The sequence below is a fragment of the Myotis yumanensis genome, unplaced genomic scaffold (assembly GCF_028538775.1).
Source record: "Myotis yumanensis isolate MYYU_CA2020_CCGP unplaced genomic scaffold, mMyoYum1.0.hap1 SCAF_19, whole genome shotgun sequence".
In the NCBI taxonomy this organism is placed as follows: domain Eukaryota; kingdom Metazoa; phylum Chordata; class Mammalia; order Chiroptera; family Vespertilionidae; genus Myotis; species Myotis yumanensis.
The window spans coordinates 787,846-809,495 of NW_027223770.1; the positions used below are offsets into that span (position 1 = coordinate 787,846).

At 49.5% G+C, this 21,650-nt stretch overlaps 1 protein-coding gene across 5 annotated transcripts in view; it reads left to right on the forward strand.

Moving 5' to 3' along the window:
• The window catches only part of GRIK4 (glutamate ionotropic receptor kainate type subunit 4), a 253,215-nt gene that overhangs the window by 111,362 nt on the left and 120,203 nt on the right, over window positions 1-21,650 (forward strand). For 3 of the 5 annotated variants that reach the window (XM_070399383.1, XM_070399384.1, XM_070399386.1), the window contains exon 3: window positions 10,001-10,165. The exons of 1 other annotated variant lie outside the window; for it this stretch is intronic. In XM_070399383.1, coding sequence (XP_070255484.1) covers window positions 10,001-10,165 — 165 coding nt within the window. Of the gene's footprint in view, window positions 1-6,167; window positions 6,247-10,000; window positions 10,166-21,650 lie in introns of all 5 variants that reach the window. One more of the 5 variants, XM_070399385.1, reaches the window with a different exon arrangement.

Here is a 21,650-nt window from a genome sequence, read left to right on the forward strand (position 1 = left end):
TCTGGTATGGTCTGAAGCTTCCCACTGGCTCTGGGCCTCCTGGGAGGTGCAAAGTCAGTCACTGCTTGGGGCCACTTGGTAGGAGCCTCAGAGGGTCCTGCAGAAAGCTGCTATTTGCTACTTGTATTGGGCTATGAAGTGCCTAGGTGAAGTTCAGCTGTGACGCAAGGCAGGCTGGTGCTAGTGCCAGGTCTTGGGTCTCTTATTGATAGGTTTGGGGTACACTGACTCCAGTTGCTGCTTGTTTAAAAGTTTTTAGGAAAGTCTGAAGCCTGAGCCAGGACAGACCATTTATATGGAAAAGCTGCTGCAAATGGCTTGGGTGGGTCTGTAAAGTGGATGGGTGGGGTCTCAGGGAATCACCAGGGCAGAGCAAATAGTGTGGGCCATGATGGTGGAAACTCAGATATGGCTGCCAGTCAGCTCTGTGATGGGGGAGGTCCAAGCACAGGAAAAATGTCTCCTGCGAACACCCCTGCCTAGGAGAAAGCTTGCCCTGAGTTCCTGCCCCGATGCCAGACCTTCCAGTTCCTCCCCGAATGTCCCTGAAATCACCCAAAGCTGCCACCTAGGGCTGGAGCTCAAAGAAAGTGACATCGTGTAAGTTTGTGGGCCAGCCCTTTAAGAAGAACACCTGGGACTACAGCAGCCTCTGTCACTCAGCTACAATCCCCACTGGTTTTTACAGCCCAAAGTTACAGGGACTTCTTTTCCCAGCTCTGGTGCCCTGGGCTGAGGGTCTGGTGTGTGGCTGGGACCGCCTGCTTCTCATAGGAGGCCTTGGAGATTGGTAGAGTGGCCTTGTGTATTAGGTGTCCTGTAGGGCCCAGTAGCCCAGTCTCCCCAGCCACTTAGGCTGGGCACTCTAGGTACACCCCTGTGTGTATGCACAGACCCTCCTGATTTAAAAAATGCCACACATGGGTGCCGGTCCAGCCCATTCTGCACCTCTGCCCATCCTACCAGTCTCAATGTGCTTTCTTCTTTACTTATGTAGTTGTAGGACTTCCATTCAGTCAGATTTCAGGTGGTTCTGAATGATAGTTGTTCTGTATTTTAGTTGTAAGTTTGATGTGGTTGTTGTTTTCTATGTTGCCATCTTGGTTCTCCAGAAACTGTTACAGAACAACCCATCCAGCAGCAGCAGAATACACATTCTTCTCAAATACACATGGAACAAACTCCAGGATAGACCAGGATAGATAGATCACAAAACAAATCTTAATAAATTTGAGAAGATTAGAATGATATAAGCATCTTTTCTGACCACAACAGTATGAAAGTGGAAACTATAAGAACAAAACTGAAAAATTCTTAAGTATGTGAAGATTAAACAACGTACTACTGAACAACAAAATGGGTCAAAGAAGAAATGAAAAGTATCTTCAGACAAATTAAAATGCAAATACAACCTGAGTTGTAACAAAAGCAGTTCTGAGAGGTAAGTTTATAGAGATAAACATTTACATTGAGGGAAAAAGAAAGATTTCAAATAAAATAACCTTTACACCACGAACTAGAAAAAGAATAACAAATTATACCAAGAGTAGTAGAAGGAAGGAAATAACAAAGATCAGAGCAGAAATAAATGAAATAGAGGCTAATAGGACTATAGAAAAGACTTTTCATTACTCTCACCAAGAAAAAATAGAGATGGGACTCAAATAAGATTAGAAATGAAAAAGGTATTATAACTTTCACCACAGATATACAACAAATTATAAGAGACTACTATCAGCAATTATTCAAATTGGACAACCTAAAAGAAATGAATAAATTTCTAGAAACCTACAATTTACCCAGACTGAATCATGAAGAAATAGAAAATCTGAACAGAGTATTGCTAATAAGCAGAATGAATCAATAATAAAAAACCTCCCAATAGCCCTAGCTGGTGTGGCTCACTGGTTAAAGTGAAGGCCTACAGACTGAAGGGCCATGGTTTAATTCTGGTCAAGGGCACATACCTCGGTTGCAGGCTCGATCTCAAGCCCTGTTTGGGCGTGTGTGGGAGGCAACCAATAATCGATTTGTCCCTCTCACATTGCTATTTCTTTCTCTTTCCCCTTCCCTTCCACTGTCTCTAAAAATCAACAAGTGAGGATTAACAAAAAATGAAACAAGCAAAAATACCTCCCACAAAAGTATGAACCAGAGGGTTTCACTGGTGAATCCTCTCAAATATTTAAAGGACTAGAGGTCCAGTGCATGAAATTCATGCACTCGTGGGGGGGGGGGGTCTCAGCCCTGCCTGCTCCCTCTTGCAGTCGGACATCCTTAGCACTTCTGTGGAGGCAGGAGAGGCTCCTGCCACCACTACTGTGCTGGCCAGCCATGAGCCCGGCTTCTGACTGAGCGGTGCTCCCCCTTTGGGTGCACACTGACCACCAGGGGGCAGCTCCTGCATTGAGCATCTGCCCCTTGGTGGTCAGTGCGCATCATAGTGACTGGTCATTCCACCATTTGGTCGATTTGCATATTAGCCTTTTAATATATAGGATACCAATCCTTCACAAAGTCCTCCAAGAAATAGAAAAGGAGGGAATACTTCCAAATCTATTTTATGTGGTCAGCATTACCCTAATACCAAAACCATACTAGGATACCACATGGAAAGAAAATTACAAGCCAATATTCCTAATGATAATATATGCAAAAATCATCAAACATAATATTAGTAGACTGGATTCAACAGTACATTAAAAGGATAGGACACCATGAACAAGTGATATTTATTCCAAGAATGCAAGGATAACTCACGTCTGCAAATAAATCATTGTGATACATCACATTAACACAATGAAGGACAGATACAGAAAAAGCATTTAGCAAAATTCAACCTCCTTTCATAATGAAAACTCCCAACAAGCTGTGTATAGAAGGAATGTACCTCAATAATAAAGCCATATAAGGACAAGACCAGTGGCTAAGCATGGTACTCACGGTTGAAATAGTAAAAACTTTTATTTTTTTACATGTATTTTATTTTTATTGTTGACAAGTATAATGATGTCCCCCATTTCCTGCCCTCCTTTACCCCCTCCACCCAGCCCTTGCCCAACCCCAGGCCTTCACCACACGCTTGTCTGTATCCATGGGCTATGCAAATATGCATGTAAGTTCCTCTTTTCATCCTGCCACCCCTCTACCCTCTGAGATCTGTCAGTGTATTCCATGCATCCATGCCTCTGGACCTATTTTATTCATCAGTTTATTTTTCATTGGATTTGACATATAAGTGAGATGACTCTCTGACTGGCTTATTTGCTTAGTGTAATAGTCTTTAGTCCATCCATGCTATTGCAAAGGGTAAGAGATCCTTCCTTTTTACAGCCATGCAGTATTCCATTGTGTAAATGCACCACAGCCTTTTTATCAACTCATTAACTGATGAGCACTTGGGCTGTTTCCAGATCTTAGCTATTACAAATAACACCACTATGAACATAGGAGTGCATACTTTCTTTGTGATCAATGGAAGCTGCTATAGGATTCTTAGGATATATTCCCAGAAGTGAGATCTCTGGGTCAAATGGCAGTTCCATTTTTAATTTTTTGAGGAAACTCCATACTGTATTCCATAGTGGCTTCATTCCCACCAGCAGTGCCCTAGGGTTCCCTTTATTCAAAATTCTCACCAGCACTTGTTTTTTGATTTATTGATGGTAGCCATTCTGGCAGGTATGAGGTGATACCTCATTGTGGTTTTAATTTGCATTTCTGTGATAACTAGTGATGTTGAGCATTTTATTTATATCTATTGTCCTTCAGTATGTCCTCTTTGGAAGAGTGTCTGTTCAGGTCCTTTATCCATTTTAAAATTAGAAAGTCTGTCTTCCTGTTGTTGCATTGTATGAGTTTTTATACATTTTGGAAATTAATTTCTGATGTATCATTGGCAAATATGTTCTCCCATACAGTGGGTTCCCCATTTCATATTGATAATGGTCTATTTTGCTGTGCTGGAGCTTTTTAGTTTGATGTAGCCCATTTATTTACTAGAGGCCCTGTGCATGAAATTTGTGCAGGGGGAGGGGAGGGGGTGTCCCTCAGCCTGGCCTGTACCCTCTCCAATCTGGGACCCCTGCACGATCATGCCTAAACCGGCAGTCAGACATCCCTCTCACAAGCCTGATCGCCTCCTAACCGCTCACCTGATCACCCCCTACAGGCCTGGTCACCCCCAGCTGCCCTCCCCTACAGGCCTGGTTGCCCCCAACCTCCCTCCCATGCTGGCCTGTTCACCTACAACTGCCCTCCCCTGCTGGCCATCTTGTGACAGCCATATTTTGGTGGCCATCTTGTGGCAGTCATCTTGTGACAGCCATCTTGTGATGACGTGAGGATGGCCATCTTGTGATGACATGAGGGCTTCGCACGAGGGTGCAAGGACCACCTAGACTTTTATTAGTATAGATTATTTCTTTTACCCTAGGACAGCGGTTCTCAACCTGTGGGTCGTGACCCCTTTGGGGATCGAACGACCCTTTCACAGGGGTCGCCTAAGACCATCGGAAAACACATATATAATTACATATTGTTTTTGTGATTAATCACTATGCTTTAATTATGTTCAATTTGTAACAATGAAATTGGGGGTCACCACAACATGAGGAACTGTATTAAAGGGTCGCGGCATTAGGAAGGTTGAGAACCACTGCCCTAGGAGATGTATGTATCAGTGAATATTCTGATATGCAAGATGTCAGATATTTTACACCCTATGATTTCTTCTAGGAATTTTATGGTTTCATGACTTACATTTAAATCTTTTATCCATTTTGAGTTTATTTTTATGTATGGTGTAAGTTGATGGTCTAGTTTCATTGTCTTTTGTATGTATCTGTTCAGTTTTCCCACACGATTTGTTGAAGAGACTGTCTTTACTCCATTGTATATTCTTGCCTCCTTTGTCAAATATTAATTGACCATAATGGCTTGGGTGGTTTTCTGGGGTCTTTATTCTGTTCCATTGATCTATATGCCAGTTCTTGTGCCAATACCAGGCTGTTTTGATTACAGTGGCTTTGTAGTATAGTTTGATATCCAATATTGTGATCCCTCCCACTTTGTTCTTCTTTCTCAAGATTGCTGTGGCTACTTAAGTCTCTTTGGTTCCATATAAATTTTTGGAATATTTGTTATAGATCTGTGAAATATGTCATTGGTATTTTAATAGTGATTGTGTTGAATCTGTAGATTTCTTGGGGTAGTTTAGACATTTTAATGATGTTAACTCTTCCAATCCATGAACATGGTATATGCTTCCACTTATTTGTATCTTCCTCTATCTCTTTTAAAAATGTTCCATAGTTTTCTGAGTACAAGTCTTTCCTCTCCTGGGTTAAGTTTATTCCTAGGTATCTTACTTTGTTTTTGTTACATTGGTAAATGGAATTTTTTTAAGTTTTTCTTTCTGAGAGTTTATTGTTGTATTAAAATGCTATTAGTTTCTGCATGTTAATTTTGTATTCTGCCACGTTGCTGAAGTCACTTATTAAATCTCGTAGTTCTTGGTGGAGTACCTGGTAGGTAGCAGACACTCACCACATGTGTGCGAGATAAATGCATGAGGACTTCCTTAAAACTTCCCTCTACACAGGGAAGGGTTTAGTTTATCTTGGAATTTTGTGACTCTTTCTATGGAACCACCTACTTCATTGTACAGTCTGTCTCCTCCTCACTCCACTCCTCACCTCATCTCCACAGATGCCTTTCAAGGCCAAGGGCTTAGTCTTATTTACCTGTGATTTCCCACCACAATGAGCACTTCAGGTTTATGTCTGGAGCATAATAAGATTTTGTCACATCACTTACCTCATAGGGTTGTGGCTGTTTGCTTCTATGGCCATATCTCTTTCTGGACACTTGGAAAGCAAGTGTATCTTATGCTTATCTGTGTACAAAGTGCCTTGCTTAAGATAAGAATTTAAATAAGTATTTTATGAATGAATAAATAAAGGAATGATTAAATGAATCAATGCATTACTTATATCAATTATAAAGTACAAGTTAAGCTCTAAACCAGGGTGGGGAGCCATTTTCCTGCCAAGGGCCATTTGAATATTTATAGCATCATTTGCGGGCCATACACAATTACCAACTTAAAAATTAACCTGCTGTATTTGGTCAAACACTTAATTTACTCACCCCTAATGCCTTGGCAGGGCCAGACCAAATGATTTGTGAGCCTCATACAGCCTGCAGGACGGTGTTCCCCACCCCCGCAGAGGAATCGCCCAGACAGTAAGTGCTTTGGGTGTTGAAGATTCAAAATCACCATGGGCTGGACAGTCCACAGTTTGCCTGAGGCAGGTGGGCATGGGCATGAGAATGGAGCATAGTGTAGGCAGGATTTGGATGTGGATGAAGAAGAGCTGAGAGCTCTCCAGGAAGAGCAGACCACCTGGGAAAGAGACACGTGTAGGGGGCGTGCTTTATGCAGTGTCGTAAGGACTCCTAGAGAATTTAGGAGAATGTGAGCATGGAAAGTCATGGGGAGGCCAGGCAGGTGAAGTTGCCCTGGGGAGTAGCTGGGTTAGTGCAGGAGGGATGGAGACGGGAAACAGGGTAAGGGTATTGCAGGAGCGAGGCAGGGGAACAGGGGGAGAGCAGTGGACAGGAGGGAACTCCAAAGGCCCTCAGTGATGGAACTGATCGGATGGCTGAGGGAGGGGGAGATGCAGGACAGTTCTGAGCTGATTGCATTGGGGGAACTGGTACTACTACCTGACACTGGGGAATCAGAGAGAGCCCCCGTTCTATGAAAAGAGGATGGGTTACACTGAGGTCATGCAGTTTGGAAGGACCTTCAGGGGGCCTTTCTCTTTAACAGCCATAAATAGGAGTCTGGCGCTTGGTTTGGAGCTGTCTGCAAAGATCCGATAGTTGAGAATTAATTCTGCAATGGAGAAAGTGCACCATGAAGAGAAAGTGGACTGAGGACTAAATCCAAAGTGTGAGGTTTGGGGAACACTGGCAGCTAGGGTTGTATAGGAGATGGAAGGGAGTGGGGGGGCGTGAAGGTGATAAGAATGAAAATCAGAATAGTGTCATATCATGCATGTCAAAGGGCTGCAGCCAGAAGTGCCTCAGAGAGCTTCAAAACACTGGGAACCGAGATAAAACCTTCAGCTTCGTAAGGAAGGACTTGGATCTGAGAGTGAATGCAGAGCTGGTGGTGGCTCAGGATGAGAAGGTGCAGAGGATTGGAGGCAGTGGGTGTAAACCCACACAGTTTAAGTGTTTTCCTTGCTGAGAGTGAGAGTGAGGGGAGGGAGAAAGTAGGAAGAAGCCAGAGGAATAGTAATTTTTTTCCTAATTAAGGTATGTTTCTAAAAATCAAGGTATAATTTATATGCAATAAATTGCAAACATTTTGAAGTGTATAATTGGATGTTTTACCATGCATATACCCATAATACCATCACCACAATCCAGATAGTGAATTTTTTATTAGCCAAAAAAGTTTCCTGGTGCCATTTTGTGATTCCTCACTCTTGCTCCCTTCTGCCCTGCCCCCAGCCCCATCTCCAGGCCACTACTGTCATAATAGATTAGTTTGTATTTTCTAGAAAAGTATAAAAATGAAGTCATGCTGTATGCACTGTGTTCATTTGTTTGGCTTCTTTAATTCCATTTTACCCCTGAGTAGTATTCAGTGTACTTTGGTTATGCATTCACTTATTAGTGTTTTTTCCAATCTTTGACTACTACAGATCAAGTTATTATGAACATTTTTGTACCAATTTTTGTGTAGACATACACTTTCTTTCCTTTTGGATAAATACCTAGGAGTAGGGTGGCTGGATCAGATGGTTGTTGTATGTTTCATTTCTTGTCACATTGTGCACCAGTGGTTTCATTGCTGGCTTTACCCAGTGGCCAGATAAGTTTCTATTGAAAGAGCACAAAAACGTTTTACAAAGTATCATACTTTGAAAAGATATTAGCTTGTAAGAACATGTAATAAATAACTTCAAAATGCAATGGGTATTTAATTTTAAGGCGTGCCTTTAACATTTACGTAAAACACTGTGGAATATGAAAACACGAGAATGCTCATAATCCGCCCGCGATGTGTTAAGAAACTGCCAGCCTGTTTTCCACATGGAGGCCCCATTTCTCAGCCCCGCCAGCAGCGCAGGAGCGGGCCCTGCCTGCCTGCCCACGCGCTGTGCTTGAGTAACAGTCTCCTTCTGGGTCTGCTCTCCTGGGGCTGCTGGGTGGAGGTCCAGGTGCCCCAGCCTCTTCAGGCTCACACACACTCACAGTTTCTCCGCCACCTTGCAGGTGGCGAATGCCATCAGGTGCATGGGAACTTTGCTCCCACCTCACAGAAGCCCACTCCATTGCCCAGGTGGGGGGATGCACCTTGGCGGCCCAGCATTTGACCAACCTCTGAAAGGAGATGTCACTCCCACTGTTCAGTGGGGCTGTTCGTATAAATAAACCCACCATCAGGGACAGTGCTCCGACGCTTTCTGCCCTGGTTTTTGGTTTGAAAAATGGGTCACGCAGCACGGGAGCTTGCACAGAGGCTGGCCGGGATCTTCACCCACAGTAGCTGCAGACTCAGGGCTCACATGTTGGTAAAACCCCTTGGCTCAATCCCCCACATTGCTTTCCCGAGTCTTCAGCTTCTGAGAGACAAGCTCGGTATTTGTGTTGTAACAGCTTTACTGAGATGTAGTTCAGATGCCCCACAATTCATTCATTTACGTGTACACTTCAGTGGTTTCTAACGTGTCCCAGTTGTGCATCCCTCACTGCAATCCCCGTTAGAACGTGTTCACCCCAAAGAAAGACTGCACGCACTCGCAGTCGCCCTGCGTTTCTCCCGCTTCAGCCCCCCCTCGAACACTCCGCCACCCCAGACATCCCCACCCCACCCGCCAGCAGGCAGCACGCATTTGGACAGGTCATGTAAATGGGGTGATCCCCGCGTGGATCTGTGGCTGACCTTCCCAGTTAGCACCCATGTTGTCACATGTGTCAGGACTTCACAGCCCCTCAGGATGTGCCACTGTGTCTGTCCGCTCAGCTGCGGGGCTTTGGGCTTTTCCCCTTTTGAGCGATTATGAATAATGCTGCTGTGAACATTTGCATACAAGTCTTTGTATAGAGATTTTCAATTGGGTAACTTCTACCAAGAGAGGGAATGACATCAATAGTTAGATTTATTGAGTATTTACCATGCACCAGGTACTGTGCTGAGCACTGTACACATACTATTCGTGTGATCTTCACAATAGCCCAAGGAATAGCCTCTGTCCCCATTATACAGACAAGGAAACTGAGGCCCCGTAGCTAATACAGGGTGGGGCTTAGATTTGAACCCAGGACCTAGGACACTGTAAGTGTGGCAGCTATTGGAACCACAGCACTCCATTTGAAGTCGACTTCACATTGATGAAGTCACACAGATTACATTTATACAGTGTGCTTCATCCCTGTATTATCTTTGTGAAACCTCACACTGACCCCGTGAGTGTGTTTTACTCTTCCTAATGTCCACTGAGGACAATGTTACTGCCTGGGTGACAAGGCTCATGGAGTGGGAGCCTGGGGCCAGCACCCAGCATGTCCCTGCTGCTCCGACGCCCAGCTCCCCCCAGCCTGCCCTCAGGGGAGCCTCGCATGTGCCAGTACACCCTTGCTGGAGGAAAGTTCCTGCCTCTTTTCCTCCGCACACACGTGCTGTGTGTGCATGCAGACATATATGCAAGGGAGTTACATGGTGGCCTGGCGCTCTCATCCAGGTAGACCCAGTGCCTCCACAAGGTTTCTAGGCTCCCGAGGTGGGTCCCCGTGGAGTTCACTGCGGTGATAGCTGCAGACCAAGGCCCGGAGGATGCAGAGGACTTGTTCTGGGGACAGTTCTGAGGACGGCTGGTTGCATGTGGGAGCCTCCTAGCAGTAGGCAGTCGTGGGAGCCTGGTGGAGCAGGAGGAGTAACGTACAGGGTACCAACTGTCTGCCTGTGGTTGCCTGCCCACAGCTGCTATCTTGGATGACCCCATGGAGTGCAGCAGAGGAGAGCGGCTCTCCATCACTCTGGCCAAGAACCGCATCAACCGTGCTCCCGAGAGGCTGGGCAAAGCCAAGGTGGAAGTGGACATCTTTGAGCTCCTCAGAGACAGCGAATATGAGACTGCAGAAACCAGTACGTAGAACGGGCAGGGCTGCCCTCTGCTTTGCTTGTTGTAAGAGGAGGGGCTGGAGGTGCGATGAGTTGCTCCCATCGCCAGGCCTGTGGTATAGACATTTACAAGGGAAGGAGAGAGACATATGCCAGGAGGCCCTATACTAGATTCCCAGGTTTTGTGGTGAGTCATGGATGGAGATGAACTAAGACAAGATACTCATTCATTCATTCATTCATTCATATTTTGATTCATTTATACTCCTGGACATTGTGTACACAAATCACTGAATGAAACATGGTGTGTGATTAAGTAAGAAAGGTACGGCCGCCCGAGGGTAGCCTGGTCCCTGCACGCCCGACCGCCCATCTTGCTTTCTTGTGCTGAGGGCAGTGCTCTGGGAAGAAATTGGGACGTGGGATGGAGCTTGGTTTTCATTCTGTGGGTAACCTTGGACAAGTCACTTAATCTATTTAACTTCGGTTTCTTCATCTGTAAAATGGAAAGGCTAGGATCTACTCTGCAAATTGTGAGATTTAAACACCTTAAATCCTTGTGAATTGCAGTGCTTTCAAACATGCATAGTAGGTAACTCAAGTCATACATATAGAACCCCTACTGTGTGCTGGCCACTGCTTTTAATTCTCCCAACAGCCCAAGAGTTAAGTGTTATTATCCCCATTTTACAAAAGAAACAGAGGCTGAAAGACATTGGATAACTTTCTCAGCCACAGAGCTAGTCAATCGCTGAGCGAAGTCTGGACTCTGAACTCGCATCATTAACCTGCGAGCTCCATGCGAGCTCACACCTGCCCTGGAGTCTCCGGCCTGTTGCTGGGATTGCCTTGACGACCTTATAGAATGAGCTTCCCAGTGAGTGGGCTGGTAGCTTGGAGCTCAGCTGGAAGTGAACAGCTCCAGTATAGAAGGAAGCAAGGGAGGAGACTTAGCCCAGAGGTGAGAGCATCTATTCCCTCAGACATTAGAGTCCCCATCTCCTCCTTTTCTAGCCCAATTCAACCTTTAACAATGCTCAATGGCAAAGTAAGCAAAACAAAACAGAAGAGCAGCTTGCTCAAGGACATCTATCAGAGGCGTCCCTGTCCCATACGGGCCATCCAGGTCCAACGGACTCTGTGTTTATTTTCATTCAGGAAACTTTTAGGGGGCACATCCTCCATGTCAGACATGATGCAGGATCTCATGCTCTGAGGCCAACGCAGACAGGCGGCAGGCACAGTCCTGCCCTCGGGCGGTGGATGGCGGGCGGCCCCTTGCAGTGGGCATTGTGCCAGCTGCCCTCAGTGCCTTGTTTGAGTTCTCCAGGGAGAGGGTTGGGTTGGTGTAGCTCGTCTTGGTGACTGGTCTCTCGGCTCCCAGGTGTGGGCAAGATGGTCTCATAACGCCCCTTGCAAAAAGCATCCCCCGGCACGGAGGGCAGGTGCTCACCTGCAGAAGATGACATGGGGTCCTCGGATGGGGCCTGGGGGACAGGCACCTGGGATGGTCGTGCGTTTATGCACCTGGTCGGTCAGGTGTTCAGTGGGTGTCCCTGTGCACTGTTCTGGCGGGGGGTGGGTAGGAACCGATGGAACCCTGGTTGTCATGTTGGTTACCGCCTAGCAGGTGGGAAGGAAGATTTAACTTTCTCAGGCTCTTCCCAGTGAAGCCAGAGCTGTCAGCAGTCCTGGCCCTGGGTCCCCCAGTCTAGGCTGCAGTGTCCTCGGTGCTGGAAGGCAGGTCTCAGACAAGGGTTTGATGTGAAAGACTAGCTCCACTATCTTTCCTTTTTTCCCCCTTAATTTTCACCCGAGGTTATTTTTCCATTGATTTTTAGGGAGAGTGAAAAAGAGAGGGAGAGACAGAGAGAAACATCGATGTGAGAGAAACACATTGATTGGTTGCCTCCTGCATGAGCCCCGACCAGGGCCCGGGACAGGGAGGAGCCTGCAACCGAGGTTTGTATCCTTGACGGGAATCGAACCCAGGACACTTCGGTCCACAGGCCAGCGCTCTACCCACGGAGCTACCCAGGCCAGGCTCCCCTGCCTTTCCTTTGGTTCTGCAGGCGTTCCTGGCAGCACTGAGAGCACTGGTTGCCCATTCCTGATGGGCCGTCACATCGACACTATGAAGCAAGGTGACCAGGGGAACAAAGGAAACTGACGCCTTCATTCCACGTCAGTCTCAGGCTTCTTTCCAACATCTTCCTTTTATTATTTTTTATTTTTTTAATATATTTTATTGATTTTTTACAGAGAGGAAGGGAGAGAGATAGAGAGTTAGAAACATCAATGAGAGAGAAACATCCATCAGCTGCCTCCTGCACATCTCCTACTGGGGATGTGCCCGCAACCCAGGTACATGCCCTTGACCGGAATCGAACCTGGGACCTTTCAGTCTGCAGGCCGACGCTCTATCCACTGAGCCAAACTGGTTTCAGCCCAACATCCTCCTTTTAGGCACCAACTGTTTTATCAGCAAGTGGCCCTTGGTTCAGCTTTTACCTCTCATTGCCTTTGGGGCACGAGTAGCATTTGTTAGAAAAGAGGGTTCTATCTTTTCACCTCAAAGGCCTTTCTCCTGAAGCCAGAGCTGCACCCCCACAATGGGTTTCGAACAGGACCCCGATAGTTCTTAGAAAGGTTCCAGTCCAGCTCTTTCCTCACAAAGCAAGGGGACGGGGTGATGGGCTGGTGCGATGGGCAGAAGCTGGGGGACAGGGAGGGGCTTCCGTGCTGTGTTGGGGGCGGGGAGGGAGACAGGATGCTTGGAGGAAGGAAGAACTAGAGCTCTGTCATCCCTACTTTGGGGAGACTGTGGCATGAAGTGGGGAGCACGGGTTGTAGAATCAGACTGCACTGGTTTAAATCCGGGCTCAACTAGTGGCTAGCTGTGCGCTGGAGACGGTCGCCGGGCATGTGACCAGAGGCGGTGCAGGCGAGTGCGCAGCACCACACACAACAGCTGCTCACTTGGTAAGAGCAGCTATAGATCTGCTGTTGGCTTTGTTCTCTCCCCCTCACCTCTGAGCAGCCCCAGCCCAGGCACCGATCTCCCCCCCACCCCCCCCACCCCCCACTCCCACCCCCCTCTCTCCTCTCTTCTCTTTCAGAGGCCAGCCCTCCCTGGGGGCAGCAGCCTGTGTTCCCAGGACTCCTCTTGGTGGCCCGTGTGTGTCAGTGTGCCTCCTGGGCACTCCTTGTGATTAGCTAGTCCCCTCTTCCCAGTTCTGGGCTTGATACATCTGACAGCTTTGAGCCACGCAAAGCCAGCTCCTGCCCAACCTTGTGGGCTGTGTCTTCCGAGGCTGGTAGCCCAGGGCTGATCTGCACTGTTAACTTAAAGGATTGTAGTGGCTCCGAGGCCCTGACAACATCCCCAACCTCACGCCTGCCACCCTGTGACAGGGACTCTGCTTCAGGAGGTGAGAGATCCTGGTGCTGACGTTCTGAGTGCCGAAAAGTAACCCTACAACGTACGTTGTGCCTTCTCTTAGCCGTAGATGAACTTCAAAAGGCCCTGCAGGAACCACCGCAGTGACCCTTGGGCAGGGAGGGAGTGTCTGCCAAGGCGCAGTGGCAATTTCAGAATCAAAGGTTATGACGTGTAAAGAGACAGAATACGCTGGAGTCCAGACTTCACCTCACTTGATGGTTGAGAGCAAGGCTGGCAATGGGCAGTCTCACAGGGGCCTGACTTAACAACAAGCCTGGACACTGAGGAGACACGGCAGGAAACCACTCCCATTTCTGTCTGGTCCACATGAAAAACCACAGACTTTCATTGAGTGGGTTTATTGAGAGTGAGGGTCCTTTATAACGCTTCCTCGAATCCACATCTGATTCCTCCCCCTCTGCCCCTGCATCATCATTGCCTCGGGCTTCCCCTCCCCCTCCACAGCCCACAGATCTGACATAGTCACGACTGTTAGGTCCTCAGCCTGGTCCTCCCTCCTTCTCTCCGTATCTTGTCTCCACCTCAGCTTCCTTGTGCAGGGAGCTGCACAGGCCCGTCCTCTGTCCCGGATATCAGTGTCTCCTGGAGCCACTGGACAAGGCTCCCGCCCCCTTTCCTCCGGACGCTGCCTGGGCTGGGCTCTGTGAGACGGACATGCTATCAGCCATCCACACTGTCTCCCTGGAAACCCGAGGATGCTGGCTGTTCGAGCCTGTCCTGGGGAGGTACAGGCAGGTCATGTTTGGTTGCATGGCTGCTCCTTCCTTACCAGCCCCCAGGCCGTACCAGCCCCCAGGCTTCTGGCAGGCTCCATGGCCATGACCTCAGGTGATGCAGAGCTGCCTCTGGTGAGGGCTAGTCTCCTTCCATCACTCTCTGAATGCATCGGCTGCATGAGGGGCAGCGGAGGAGGAGGAGGGCATAGGAGGCGTCACGCAACAGACATGCCTTGCTCCCTTCTCAAGTCACCAGCGTCTCAATGCATAAGATGGACTCAGAAAGGCACTGAATTGTGTGCTTAGACATCGTCTGGTTCAGCCTTCTCATTTTCCAGACGGGAAAGTGGAAACTCTGGGTCTTCCCAGGAGACAGTTCACCCTCACACCTGAGAAGGGACATAACCCAGTAGCTCTGCTTGGGCTTGCCATGAGTGGCTGCAAAGACAGAGGGAGGTCGGACGAGGTCAAAGGTGTAGCTCAGTGTCAGGAAGGCCTCCAGGCTAGATCGGGAGTGTTGGGTGGGTGACCAGAAGGGAGGGGAGCATTTATGCAGAAGGCAAGATAGCATGTGCAAAGGCTCGAGGCCTAAGAAAAACAGCACAAGGGGGCGTGGCTGAAGCAGGGAGTTTCTTGGGGGGCCTGGCGAGGGCCGGTGGGAGAGGGCAGGGGCCAACAGTCAGAGCTTAGCTGCAGAGTCAGCTGCTCCAAGACCCTAACCCTGGCTCCCCCAGCAGTGACTGTGTCTCCCGGGCCCGACCCCTCAGCATCTGTAACAGGAATGATGAGTTCCCATTCCCGAGGCTGTGGTGAGGATTACAGGAGATGACGCATTTAAAGACCTGAGCAGCCTTGTCCCAGGTGCACTCTGTCATGCCACCACCGTTAGTAACAGCACAGTCAGTGTAAGACTCCTCCCCGGGCGACTGTCAAGGTCTGGGGTGCAGGTGTCTCCTTGGAAGTGCCTCTGCCCTGTACAGGGTGCTGCTGCACAGGGTGGGCTGGGACCAGGCTGAAGGCTTTGATAACATGCTGTTGGTGACAGGGCTTTCCGGTGGGACTGCAGAGACCTGCGGTGCCACCTTCACACCCTCTGCTGGGCTCAGAGGCCACAAAGCCCATCCATCCAGCGCCTTGTCGCCTCCTGCAGGCTGGGCACTGGGAAGGGATGGCTCTTGGTGTTGATTGAGGCCATTGTGTGCCTTGCTGGTGACAGTCAGGATGCTCATGTGCACAGCTTGCAGCACAACCATGCACAGGAAAGGACTCACCTACCCCCCACTCCCCTCCATCAGCCCTTGAAGTGCCTGAGTCCTCCTGATCCCTCTGCCCCCAGAACGGCCGGCACCCAAGGCAGACCTGTTGACCACAAGGGTTAGGAGCAGCTGGGGGAGCCATCATCCGGGGTGCCTAGCTCGCCCTCCCTGGGCCTCTGCGTCACCGCAGACCCTGCCCTCCCTGGAAAGACTCGGAAGAAAGTAAGTGTCCATGAGTCCCTCCAGTCCAGCCAGGTTTCCGAGGGCCTTGGAAGCGAGGCCAGCGACAGCTAGAGCGAAGAAATGCCCCTTCCTGCAGCCCCCATCGTGTCTCCCATCTCAGCAGCCGCTCCTGCAGTTGCTTCCAGTTCCTCTCAGCAACATCACTCGAGTTTCTGGTTCCCTCCCTGCCCCTGGGCTCAGAGTCCTCATGGAGGGATGGCAGGGCCTACGGACCGGGACTGGCCCAGGGTTCTCCCTAAAAGGCTTGTTCCTCTTGAGCATGGCCTCCTCCGTAGGGAATGAAGGGAAATTCCCGGGGCCAGCAGGCCGCAAGGGCTGCCGGGGAGGCATTCACTGCTCACGGGGCTCATTGATCACGTCCCTCAGGCAAGCAGCACCTGGTGAGCACTGGCCCCTGCCCCACTCCAGTGAGGGAGATGGGGTTAGACAGAATGGCAGGCACAGGCCACCAGAGCCTGAGGCTGGATGTTGTTAGAATCCAGAAGTTTCTACATGTTGGGAAGGTCATGTGGTGCCTATACCATACATTACATGACATCTCCAGGGGGCTCAGGGCAGAATCTCATACTCAAACAAATGCATCCTTACATTCAATTATCCATGTACTAGAGGCCAGATGCACAAAATTTGTGCATGGGGGGGGGGGTGTCCCTCAGCCCAGCCTGTACCCTCTCTAATCCGGGACCCATCAGGGGATGTCTAACTGCCAGTTTGTGGAATCGGGCCTAAACCGGTAGTCAGACATCCCTCTTGCAATCCAGGACCACTGGCTCCTAACCGCTCACCTGTCTGCCTGCCTGATCGCCCATAACCGCTTCTGCTTGCCAGCCTGATTGCCCCCTAACTGCCCTCTCCTGCTGGCCTGATCACCCCTAACTGCCCTCCCCTGCTGGCCTGATCTCCCCTAACTGCCCTCCCCTGCTGGCCTGATTGCCCCTAACTGCCCTCCCCTGCTGGCCTGATCACTCCTAACTGCCCTCCCCTGCTGGCCTAATCTCCCCTAACTGCCTCTGCCTCGGCCCCTGTCACCATGGCTTTGTGAGAAAGGACGTCCGGAAGATGTCTGATCTAATTAGCATATTACCCTTTTATTAGTATAGATTATAAATGGCTTCACATCTGTCTTTGTTGATTGGATTTTGCCACTAAAAGGGTTTAATGAAAATCATTTAGTTTCAGAGCCTTAAAAAATGTTTTTATTGTTAAAAGTATTACATATGTCCCCTTTTCCCCCCCCCATTAATTCCCTTTCAGCCTACCCTCACCAATTCCCCCTCCCCACCTCAGGCCCTCACCACCCCAGTGTCTGTGTCCATGGGCCATGCATATATGCACAAGGTCTTTGGTTGATTACCTCCCACCCACCCTCCTCCACCTTCCCTCCGAGATTCCGCACTCTGTTCCATGATTTCATGTTTCAGGATCCACTACATTCATCACTTTATTTTGTTCATTAAACTCCACATATGAGTGAGATCATGTGATACTTGTCTTTCTCTGACTGACTTATTTCACTTAGCATGATACTCTCCAGGTCCCTCCATGCTGTCTCAAAGGGAAAGAGATCCTTCTTTTTCACAGCAGCATAGTATTCCCTGGTGTAAATGTACCACAGCTTTTTATCCACTCATCTGCTGATGGGCACTTGGGCTGTTTCCAGATCTTAGCTATTGTAAATTGTGCTGCTATGCACATAAGGGGAGCATGCATTCTTTCTGATCAGTTTCAGAGCCTTTAGTGTTTGGGGGTTGGGAATAAGAGATTGTGGCCTTCTATAAGAATTTGTTTTTAGGAGAAAATTCTCTGTGAGAATGAGCTATCAAGGGGCAGGAACTTGCCAGGAACTCAGAGAACAAGGAGCTGCCCCAGCAGGTGGCTCTGGAGAGTAGTACTGAGCGGAGGGAGGGAGACCTCTGACCTGGCAGGTCTGAGTGGCGGGAGGGTAGTGGGAATCACCAGGCAGAAGGGCAAGCACAGGCCTTGCCCACCATAGTCTGGACTCCTCCTCAGAAAAGAGTTCAAATGAATAAATTAAAATAGATAGGATGATTAAGGAAGTGGTAATGAAGTTAAAATATTTTAACAGTGAAATATTAATATATGTGCTTTATTAGTATATTGAATAGCCAAGCCTCGTAGCAGGTCTAACTGCTAATGTAATTTGGAATTAATTATGAATATAAATTACACCTCAAGCTGTCTGCAGCACTGTAATGTGGTGTGGAAACACTGTGATGTCTGTTGGCAACAAAGACACCGGGGCTATTGCTAGACTGCGGTTTGCCTAAATTCAACGTTAAAAGGAGTGCCGAACTTCAGTTAGGGTTAGAGAAATAGTGCCCTTCCACACCCCCGCATGTTCACAGGCCACTGTTCTTCACCCAGATCCCAGGCAGCAGGCTAGCAACCCCTGGTCTAGTCAGAAAGAAACACTGACAGGCTCAGGTGGGCAGGATGGAGCACGTTCTGGGTGCGAGGAGCAAAGGGAGGAGGCGTGATGGAGAGAGGCTGAGGCTACATGACGTCCCTTAGAGTTTACTGGCTCATCCAAAGACAGCATTTACAATTACATCTTGTTTTTTATAATGACATGATCTAAAAGGAACATGTGCTCATTATAGAGAGTAGAGAAAACGGGGGGGAAAATCAGTATCCCCTGCCACATCCCAGTTAATCACCACTGCCCGGGCAAGGCTGGCAAGACAGTGGCTGGGGACACCCCGAGGGCAGGGGAGAGTGCGTGAATCCGCTTTGCCCTCATGTGTCTGTCACTTTTCTCATTAGTGACATGAAGGTGATGGTAATAGTACCTATCTCAAGGGTGGTTTTGAGAAATAAGTCAATTGATAGACATGCTTACCATGGGCCATAATTAGCATTCAACAAATGGAGACTTTTGTCACATCGTCCAGTCATTTCCCAGTGCAGAACTATTTTCTGCACGTGCTTAGCTATAGCCTTTATATATCCATATATATCCACTAGTGGCCTGGTGCATGAAATTCGTGCATGCGGGGGCGGGGTGTCCCTCAGCCCAGCCTGCACCCTCTCCAATCTGAGACCCCTCGGGGGATGTCTGACTGCTGGTTAAACTGGCAGTCGGACATCCCTCTCACAATCCAGGACCACTGGCTCCTAACCGCTCACCTGTCTGCCTGCCTGATTGCCCCTAACCACTCTGCCTGCCAGCCTGATCACTCCTAACTGCCCCCTCCACCAGTCTGCACACCTCCAACTGCACCCCCCTGCTGGCCTGCTCACACCCAACTGCACCCCCCACCAGCCTGATTGCCCCCAACTGCCCCCCTGCCAGCTGGCTTGCCCCCAACTGTCCCACCCTGCCAGCCTGATTGCCCCCAACTGCCCCCACCTGCTGGCCAGCTCACCCCCAACTACCCCCCGCCCCCGCCAGCCTGCTTGTCCCCAACTGCCTCCCCCACCAGCCTGCTTGCCCCCAACTGCCCCTCCTGCCGGCCAATTCACCCCAACTACCCCCCCCCACCGGCCTGCTCGCCCCCAACTGCCCCCCCTGCCAGTCTGATCACTCCCAACTGCCCACCCCCCCGCTGGCCTGATTGCCCCCAACTGCCCCCCTTGCTGGCCTGATCGCTCCTAACCGTCTCTGCCTTGGCCCCGCCACCATGGCTTTGTCCGGAAGGACATCCGGAAGGTCTCCCAGAAGGTCTCCTAGTCTAATTAGCATATTACCCTTTTATTAGTATAGATACGTATAATTTTATTCCCTGCTTTTTCTCTTAATTTTAATATATTAAAGATTTAAGTGCTATTATAAACTGTTGATAAGCATTTTAAATGCCTAAACAATACTCCCTTTGTGTATGTGCCCCAGACTCTAGATAACTATTCCCTTATGACTAGACATTCAGTTTATTTCCAGTTTCCCACGGAGCTGGGATGAGCGTCATGGCTTTAGTGCAGCTGTGGGAGTGTGTGGCAGGAGCACAGAGCTATGCTTTGGGATTACTATGTGCCTCAGTTTGGAGGACAGATTGGAAGTGAAGGATCCTGGAGACAGAAGAGGCCAACCTGCAAGAGTGCCGTGGGAGTGGGGAGGAGGGAATGGCAGGGCAAGGTCAAGTGGCCAAAGCCTGGCCCCTGATTGGTATAGCAGTGAATAGAGCTGCTGAGCGTCAAGGGTGACTGTGGTTCTGAGCTTGGGGAGCTAAGTGAAGGGAGTGCAATGGTTAAGCACATGGGCTTTGGTGCTAGATGGATCTCCAGGTTCAAGCCCAGCCCTACCACATTACCTGTGTGATCTTGAACAAGTTCCTGAAACTTTGTAAGCCTCAGTTTCTCCATCTGTAAAGTGGGGAGGACAATGAATGTTCATCCTAAAAGTATGAAAATCAAATCCAATGATGTATGGCAACTATACAGCAAATGTGATGTAGTGGGCAGAATAAGAAGATCAGGGTAGCATGTCAGCACTGCTCTAAGAACATTGCATGTACTAATTCATTTATTCCCACAACAAGCCCAGGAGGGAGGTGCTGCTAGCCTTTCAATTCCTGAGATGAGGAATCAGGCCCAGAGAGGGCCAGCAACTCGCTCTAGGTCTCACAGGCAGAGACAGAGCCCAGACTTACCCAGACGGTCTGGCCTCAGAGTTCGTGCTCTTAATGGCCGTGCATTCTGCCTCTCTGTGTGCACATCCCTCTGCTGACATCCAGCAGGTGGTTGGAACTTGACTTTGTAACCCAGGGTGTCAGTCAGAGTGCAGGACCACCTGGGCAGAGATATGAGCAGAGGCCACAGGCCAGGGTGAGGTTGCCTAGGGCAGAAAGACCTGGATGACCTCTGACTTGAGCAGGTGGTGGAAGTGAGAGAAGCCAGCAATGAAAGTGAGAAAGAACAGTCACAGCAGTGGGTGAGAAGGAAGATTGGAAGGTGTCTGGGAACCCAGAGGTCATGGTGACCTTGGAGAAGTAGACCCAGTAGGCTGAGGTGGGATGGGGACCACACCTGTAGGGCATGTAGAGGGGGTGAAGTGGCTACAAGGAGTAGGCAGACGATTGGGTGACTGTGAGAGTGCGGAGTGCGCCCTGGATGGCTTCATCAGACTTGCACTCCAGTGCTGGCTCTGACCTCTCTCAGGTGTGTGACTGTAGGGGAGTCACTGAGCGTCGCTAGGATGCTGTTCCTCATGGGTAAGATCAGAAATGAGGACCCCCTGCAGCTGCTGTCGGGCTTTGAGGGCCGATGAATGTGGACCATCTAGCAGGCTGAGGTCACCTGAGAAACAGCTTGAACTGCAGCACATTCTTCAAAGGTGCGGTCCGGTCATGCCAGGGGGCCCCCACAGGTCGGTGGTCTGCGCTGTTGCAGGACCCCTGCCTGAGCTGCAGGCTGGGAGGACCTTGCAGATCTGTCTGTCATCTGCTGAATGCAGCTCTGGGTGTGAGCCCTGGGGCTCCCCCTCCCCACCTGCGCCCACCAAGGCCTCCGCTGGCTGTGTGGCCGTGATTAGGACGCTGCCCTCAGAGGAAGAGACCTGGTTGCAGGTGTGGCTTTGCAGCTGATGCCACAAGGAGCACCCTGCTGCCCCTCCACCCCAGGTCACAGCGTGGGAAGTGGCTCCACTTGACTGTGGTGAGAGGTGGAGGGAAAGGTGCCAGGATCAAGCTTTGCGTTTAGGGGAAGGATGTGGGACGGGGCCTCGGCGCCAATGGAGGAGGGCGGCTGCTGGGTTCTGATATCACAGTGCGCCCTGAGAATTAGCTCATGTTTTCTCTGTCTGTTTCCCCTCATCTCCCCTCCTTCCTTTCTCAGGCTCCCGCTGTGTGAAGTCTCAGATTCTCTCCTCCTTTTCT